At 44.8% G+C, this 8,165-nt stretch overlaps 1 protein-coding gene across 1 annotated transcript in view; it reads left to right on the forward strand.

The window, feature by feature from the left end:
* The window catches only part of LOC138974725 (properdin-like), an 8,813-nt gene extending 887 nt beyond the window's left edge, over positions 1 to 7,926 (forward strand). Inside the window, exons 2-7 of the mRNA XM_070347449.1 lie at positions 2,375 to 2,551; positions 3,640 to 3,795; positions 5,028 to 5,189; positions 5,930 to 6,079; positions 6,912 to 7,112; positions 7,811 to 7,926. Of these exons, the coding sequence (XP_070203550.1) occupies positions 2,375 to 2,551; positions 3,640 to 3,795; positions 5,028 to 5,189; positions 5,930 to 6,079; positions 6,912 to 7,112; positions 7,811 to 7,926 (962 nt within the window). The remainder of the gene's footprint in view (positions 1 to 2,374; positions 2,552 to 3,639; positions 3,796 to 5,027; positions 5,190 to 5,929; positions 6,080 to 6,911; positions 7,113 to 7,810) is intronic.
* Positions 7,927 to 8,165: the final 239 nt, after the last annotated feature.

The following is an 8,165-nucleotide window of genomic DNA, read 5'->3' on the forward strand; positions in this document are numbered from 1 at the left end:
CAAAGTTGTAATATATTTACAAACAGACAAACGCCGTTTTCATGAAGGTGCTTGTTTGGTGGGTTTTCTTTTTACTTTCTTGTAACTTGTAAGCAATGTGAGCAAAAGTTGTACTATTTTACAAAGAGACAAACGCCGTTTTTTGACTCACATGCGAAGCAAAAGTGAGTCTATGTACTCACCCGAGTCGTCCGTCCGTCCGTCCCCCCGTCCGGCCGGCCGTCCGGAAAACTTTAACGTTGGATATTTCTTGGACACTATTCAGTCTATCAGTACCAAATTTGGCAAGATGGTGTATGATGACAAGGCCCCAAAAAACATACATAGCATCTTGACCTTGCTTCAAGGTCAAGGTCGCAGGGGCCATAAATGTTGTCTAAAAAACAGCTATTTTTCACATTTTTTCCATTTTCTCTGAAGTTTTTGAGATTCAATACCTCACCTATATATGATATATAGGGCAAAGTAAGCCCCATCTTTTGATACCAGTTTGGTTTACTTTGCTTCAAGGTCAAGGTCACAGGAGCTCTTCAAAGTTGGATTGTATACATATTTTGAAGTGACCTTGACCCTGAACTATGGAAGATAACTGTTTCAAACTTAAAAATTATGTGGGGCAGATGTTATGCTTTCATCATGAGACACATTTGGTCACATATGATCAAGGTCACTTTGACCCTTATGAAATGTGACCAAAATAAGGTAGTGAACCACTAAAAGTGACCATATCTCATGGTAGAAAGAGCCAATAAGCACCATTGTACTTCCTATGTCTTGAATTAACAGCTTTGTGTTGCATGACCTTGGATGACCTTGACCTTGGGTTTAGGTCAAATGTAATTTGGTAGGAAAAATGTGTAAAGCAGTTCTTAGTGTATGATGTCATTGCTAGGTTTAGTTATTTGACCTTGAACCTGAAGGTCAAGGTCATGTAAAGGTCAAGGTCAAGCATGTGAGTCGTATGGGCTTTGCCCTTCTTGTATTTAAATGCGGTGCTCGTTTTGTGGGTTTTCTTTCTCTTTCTTGTAAGCAATGTGAGCAAATGTTGTAATATAAACCTGGCCAAAAAATTATTGTAACAATTTTTGCACTCTAAGAAAAGCATTAAAACGCAATTTATTTTAGTTGAACGTTATATGCCCCAAAAGGTAATTATGTCAGCTGTACATATCATTCGTCCGATTGATGGTACTTTGTATAGGCATCCCGTGACAGCCTGTCAAACAAGGTCACCCATAAAATCGACCTGACAAAACCCGTATTCATATTAATTCAGGGTTTTACTTTTAGGTAAAAAAAATCGTGACTTTGCATGCTAAGCAAACAATGGATGAGGCAATAGGTGCCAACGTTTGAGGCAGATCCGAATGCTGGTTTACATTTGCTGGAGAAGGGAACACGAATGAAAAATTATCGATCACCGCCAGTGGTATTGAGTATACTACCCGTGGAGACTAACAGTCCTGGGCCTGTGCTTACTTCCCTGTTCTGGCGCGCTGTGCTCGGTGAGTTGCGCTTTTGTGACCCGCAGCGAAGGAAGCACAGGCAAAGGTCAGTTTATCTCCACAGCTGTAACTGTACGCATTACCAAGGACGGTGATCGATACATTTTCTTGCGCGTTCCCATCTCCAGCAAATGTAAACCAGCACTCGGATCTGCCTCAAACTTTGGCACCTATTGCCTCATCCATTTTTTGCTTAGCAGGCAAAGTCACGATTTTTTAACCTAAAACCCTGAATTAATATGAATATTTGTTTAGTTCTTTCGGAAAATGTACGTAATACGACACGCTTATTATACACATTCGCAAAAGTAAACACCGATTTAGGTCAGCCTATTGGTCATAACTTCTGAAATTTCCAAAGCAAATCATTGAGAACTTGAGCAGATATGGCTCTTTGGGTGGAGGACCCCCTCAAAAATGGCCGCAAAACGTGCCTTTTTGGGCCTCTGAAACGGTTGACACCTACCGCCTTTGACAAAAGGCTACATAAAGACTAGAGAAGTCAGGTGCATAAAACAAAATGTTCTGAACAGGAAATTGAATGGCCTTTCCAATGGTTGTCACAAGTGTATGGTTTGTGCATATTCTGTTTTTTTGCAGATTTTAAAATACGGGGCTATGGTTTTTGTCAGGTCGATTTTAGGGGTGACCTTGTTTGACAGGCTGTCACGGGATGCCTATACAAAGTACCATCAATCGGACAAATATGTACAGCTGACATAATTACCTTTTCGAGCATATAAAGTTTAACTAGCGTTTTAATGCTTTCCTTGGCGTGCGAAAATTGTTGCAATAACTGTTTGTCCAAGTTTATTTGTAAAGAGACAAACGCCGTTTTTTTCCCTTCACCTTCTCGTGCCTGCAAATAGCACCGGTCAGTCCTACGTGGAGCGAGTGGTCAGAGTGGTCATCGTGCCCCGCCACCTGTGGGACGGTGTCCACAAAGAAGGCTTACCGGTCCTGTCTCTCTGGCCCCTGTCCACCAGTCGCGGTTGGCGTCACCAACGAGAAGACTGCCCCGTGCGGCCTGCTGGACTGCGATTGCCGTAAGAAAGATAGACATGGGGCGGGAAAGTGCAGTGAAATCCCGAGAACATGCCCCTTATGGCTTTGCCGTGAGGGCGTAAAACTTGAATTTCCCCCATGCTAGAGAGAGAGGACCCTACCTCTGATCAGAAGGGCCATATAGCTAAGGAGCTCCGCTCACATATAACTTCACTGCCGATTATCCCAGCCCGCTACACGTTGCATGAAAGGAAAACAGGCCAAGTACTCATCATAATCCCTATCGCAGCATAAATAATAGGCAGTGCGTCGTCTGTGCCGCTGAAACTGCGTAGGTATATTCTGCCCATTACGAAGCTTCTGACAAACCCTGACTCTGACCACTGGCGAAGGTATCGTCCACTGGACTACTACTATCACAGAAAGACTACAAGGTACGTCACTCACCTTCGAGTCTTCTGTGTTCTTGGAGTCGCTTCCTGGGAAAAATATTGTTCAAGACGGTTTGCCTCTTCCTACAGTCTGTGTAAGGTCAAATAAATACAGTTGAATGATTGTTTGAACTGCATGTACCTTTAATTTTCAGCTTCCGTCCGCTGCAGGTCATCATTTGGACGAATCTTCGTTTGCGAGCCGCCAGGTTCCACCTTGCGTCAAATCATGCATCCGGCACCGAATATGCATACCAGCGCTCATTGGTTAATAACAGGATATTCGATGATTATTTTCCCGTGGGTAGCTTCCCTTTGCTGCACAATATTTACATATGTTTTACACCAATGAGCGCTGGTATGCATATTCGGTGCCGGATGCATGATTTGACGCAAGGTGGAACCTGGTGGCTCGCAAACGAAGATTCGTCCAAATGATGGTTAATAACAACCTGCAGCGGACAGAAGCTGAAAATTAAAGGTACATGCAGTTCAAACAATCATTCAACTGTATTTATTTGACCTTACACAGACTGTAGGAAGAGGCAAACCGTCTTGAACAATATTTTCCCCCAGGAAGCGACTCCAAGAACACAGAAGACTCGAAGGTGAGTGACGTACCTTGTAGTCTTTCTGTGATAGTAGTAGTCCAGTGGACGATACCTTCGCCTGTGTTCTGACCAGAAGCGCTGTTGCAGATCCGTGGGACGCCTGGTCAGCGTGGGGTCCTTGCGTGCAGAACACATGCAGCAAAAAGCGGACTCGCACGTGCACCAACACCGCGGGGGGTCGCTGTCCGTGCCTGGGGATCAGCAGCCAGGACGTGCCCTGCGTCATACTGCCCTACTGCTGTGGTCAGCCATCTTCTCAAACAATTTCGTGAAAAAAAATTTTGTCATTTTAATTTGTAAATTATTTTTGTAATTCATTTATTTATTTTTGTATATCTTAAAAATGTAACTTTTTGTTTTTTTGTGTGTTTTGGTATACTTATTGCACTTGCAGAATTTTCTCACGGAAAAAGACGAAATCCGTCTACAGTTCTGCGTCATACTGCTGTGGTGAGCGATGTTCAATTTTATTTGTATATCTATTTTTGTAATTTATTTATCTTTTTTCTTTCTTTTTCTTTGTATACTTATATTGCACTTGTTGAATTTCCTCAAGGAAATAGGCGAAATCCGTGCACTGCACCAAACTGCTGTGGTGAGCCAGGTCGCTATTATTTGTTGATATTTTTTGTAATTTATTGTAATTATTTATTTATTCACTTATTCATTTTTGTTTTTGTTTTTTGAGTCACTTGAGAAAAAGTGACTCTATGTAATCGGTCAGTGTTAGTCTGTCCGGCCGGCCGTCCGTAGACACCACCTTAACGTTGGACTTTTCTCGGAAACTATCAAAGCGATCGGGCTCATATTTTGTTTAGTCGTGACCTCCAATGACCTCTACACTTTAACGATGGTTTCGTTGACCTTTGACCTTTTTCAAGGTCACAGGTCAGCGTCAAAGGAAAAATTAGACATTTTATATCTTTGACAAAGTATCTCGGAAACTATCAAAGCGATCGGGCTCATATTTTGTTTAGTCGTGACCTCCAATGACCTCTACACTTTAACGATGGTTTCGTTGACCTTTGACCTTTTTCAAGGTCACAGGTCAGCGTCAAAGGAAAAATTAGACATTTTATATCTTTGACAAAGTTCATCGGATGTGATTGAAACTTTGTAGGATTATTCTTTACATCAAAGTATTTACATCTGTAGCCTTTTACGAACGTTATCAGAAAAACAAGGGAGATAACTAGCCTTTTCTGTTCGGCAACACACAACTTAACGTTGGGCTTTTCTCGGAAACTATAAAAGTGACCGGGCTCAAATTTTATGTGAACGTGACTCATTGTGTTGTGAATAGCAATTTCTTCCTGTCCATCTGATGCCTCATATAATATTCAGAACTGCGAAAGTGACTCGATCGAGCGTTTGCTCTTCTTGTTGTATACTTGCAGTATTTTCATTTATTTGTGCATTAAATGTTATTGGTATAATGATTGCACTTGTTTCATGACGTGTGTGGCTGATTTCAGAGCCCCCCGAGTGGAACACGTGGCAGAGGTGGTCCGAGTGTAACAGCACGTGTCTGCAGCGCCGAGCACGTGCTTGCATGCCGGCCTCGGACTTCTGTCGGAACTACATCTGCCCGGGGGAAAACTGGCAGGAACAGTCCTGCAACGGGCAGCACTGCTGTCGTGAGCTTTTTGTCCTTAAAGGCAAATTATACCTGCGCAGAGTCAGCGGCACAGACGACTCACTGCATATTATTGATGCTGCGATAGGGATTATGACGAGTACTTGGCCTGTTTTCTTTTCACGCAACGTGTAGCGCCGGGCTGGGATAATCTGCAGTGCGTCGTCTGTGCCGCTGACTCTGCGCAGGTATAATCTGCCCCTTACCGGTGCATGAATTTGGTGATGACATTGTTTGGAATCGACATTCTTTCGCACTGTCTGGAAAACAATGGGTTGTGTATGTGTGTATGTGTTTGTATGCGTGTATGTGTTTGTATGCGTGTGCAGGAGGGGGGGGGAGTCGTTGTTATATGAGGGGGGTGCAGTGGTAGTTGGAGGAGAGGGTGGGGGGGGCCTTAGCAGAGGGAGCGCTGCACTGTACAATACTGCCGACGTAAGCATTTACTTCTTCTTTCTTGTTTTCCTATCTGAGCAATGTAAATGTTGGTATGTGTTCATGCAGGGGGATGCACTCATCAATGATGAAAGCCCTGTCTAATTAAGCTGAAGGGATGTCTGTCTGTCTATCAACTAACAATACCTGACACTGTGAGTGTGTGTGAAGACGCCAGATGGGGGGCTTAGTCGCGGTGCACTGATCGATGCGTGTCTGAGGGGGAGGAATCTGTCTGTTTGTGTGTGTGTGTGTGTGTCTGTCTGTCTGTCTATCTACTAACAACTCCTGACACTGTGTGTGAAGACGCCAGATGGGGCGAGTGGGGGGCGTGGTCGCGGTGCAGTGGTGCGTGTCTGAGGGGGAGGAATCGCACGTGCATCGCCTGTCCCCAGTCCACCTGCACAGGGGGCGATAATCGGCGCGAGGAGGCATGTGAGGATGGCGACTGCTGCCGTGAGTTCAATGCTATAGCCGTGATGCTTATACTTACTGAATGATTTAAAATAAATTAATACACACACTGACACAAACATACATTCACCGACTTAGATACGCCCGGCCGAACACACACACTGGCACACAAACACACTTGAAATACGCACACGTACATACACAGTACACACACACACACTCTTAAAATTGATGCGTGTGCACACGCTCACACACTCGCACATACGAACGGGTGTCACTTGTCTAAAGGGCTCCATCGCGAAAAAGCCAGCGCGCACCGCAAAGCAGCTGTAACTCTTGACTTGCTAGCCGCCAATGATGTCCAACTTGTCTACCCGTCCAACATATTCACATGACTTAAAAATTATGACTGGTTTTCGTTCCCTTCCGTTGAAGGGGCAGTTGAAGGGAAAGCAGATTGAGAATGCCGAAGATGCCCGAGCATTCCCGAGGGCGTTATTTTTGACATACCTTAGTTCGAACACGTTCGGGTTCCATGGACAGTGGGCTGGGCACGGTGCACGAACCAAAATGGGTGCCTCACAAACGAGAGAGAACAAACCGCGGGTTGAAATCACAACACATCTCATTTTCAACCAATCCAACACTGCGGGTGGCTCCCCTTTGGGTGGTGACTATGTCGTGCCCCTCAGCCGAGTTTGAGGGGATAGTACAATGTGTACAGTTCTTACCAAAACTGGAGTAGACAGATTGGTTGGAAGTGTTGTGGAAAACACAGATTGAAAAACATAATGAGTGGCCCTCGATCGTATTAGTATTGTAAAATAAGTTTAGCCTGTGATGGCAAGGTACCTTACCTGAATTTCTCCCACAGCCGCCAAAATCTCAGCGGAATCAACATGGCTGTCATGGTCCAACTGGGTACTCTGCAGCGCCACCTGTGGCCAGGGGAGATCATCCAGACAGCGCAGTTGCGCCTCGCCCAAATGCAAGTGTGAGAGTGTGAAGGGACAGAGGCTGTTTGACGAGACTCAGACCGTCATGTGCACCAGTGGCTGTTGCGCGATTGATGCTGGCAAGTTATTATCATCAAGTATTTTGTTGTCAGAATGTTGATTGACTTATGTGTCTGTCGGTAGGGGGGGGGGGGGGGGGGGGTCTTGCGTGTGTGTGTGTGATGAGAAAACGTGTACACCTCTGAGTTCTACCTTCCAATTGTCGTTAATGATGAAGAGTTTAAACATCTAGCCTTACACAACGTTTTTATCAGCCTTTTCCCAACCCTACTAAACTGATTCACTGACCCCCATGTTTTGACGATTGTTGTAACAGAGCAATAGAGTTATTGTCTTTCCTTGCCTTGGTTTTGTAGCGGTCTGAAACCCGGGCCCCACCTATACTGAGTGTATGACCTTGAAAGCTTCATTCAACGCCTGAATTTTGCTGTGGTAACTTCCGGTTTGCTCTCTCAGGCTGAGTATACTGTATTTTCAAGAGAAAGCGATGCGGAAAAAAATCTGTACATGATTCCCAGCCCTATATTCTCAAACACCCAGCCTCGGATAGTCATAAAGAGACAGCGGGTTTAAACCTGTTTTTGTTAGCTACAGCTTTGAAACTTGACACATTTTCACTCCTACTTTAGTATGCATATGTTGACCTCTAAACAACGAAGTGACTGTGGTAAGATGAACAAAGTTAAAAAAACAAAGGATGTATCGGTGAGTACAGTAATCCTTTGGTTTTTTTTTTAACTATGTTGACCTCTTTCAGCGGGGGCAGCGGTACAGTCAACGGGAAAAGAAGCCTTGGGGACATGGTCATCGTGTTCCGTCACGTGCGGCCTTGGGGTCAGGTCAAGGTCACGTGGTGCCCGGATGGTACCATGATTCGTGAAAAGGGGGAATGTTCCGTCATTGCGTGTGCAGGTATATAATTATGTCGTTCATTCGGTCCTTCCCGTGTCGTTGTTGTTCGTCATAATGAAGACCAAAAACTCATGGTTTGATGGGGGCCCGTGTGGTAGATCGCGCACTGGACTTGTGATCCTAGGGTCGCGGGTTCGAAACCGAAAACTTAGTGGGGCCAGCTTCGCGAAGTATGCTTCGCGTAGTCGACTTCGCCCAGT

The sequence above is a fragment of the Littorina saxatilis genome, linkage group LG8, assembly GCF_037325665.1.
Source record: "Littorina saxatilis isolate snail1 linkage group LG8, US_GU_Lsax_2.0, whole genome shotgun sequence".
Taxonomy (NCBI): Eukaryota; Metazoa; Mollusca; class Gastropoda; order Littorinimorpha; family Littorinidae; genus Littorina; species Littorina saxatilis.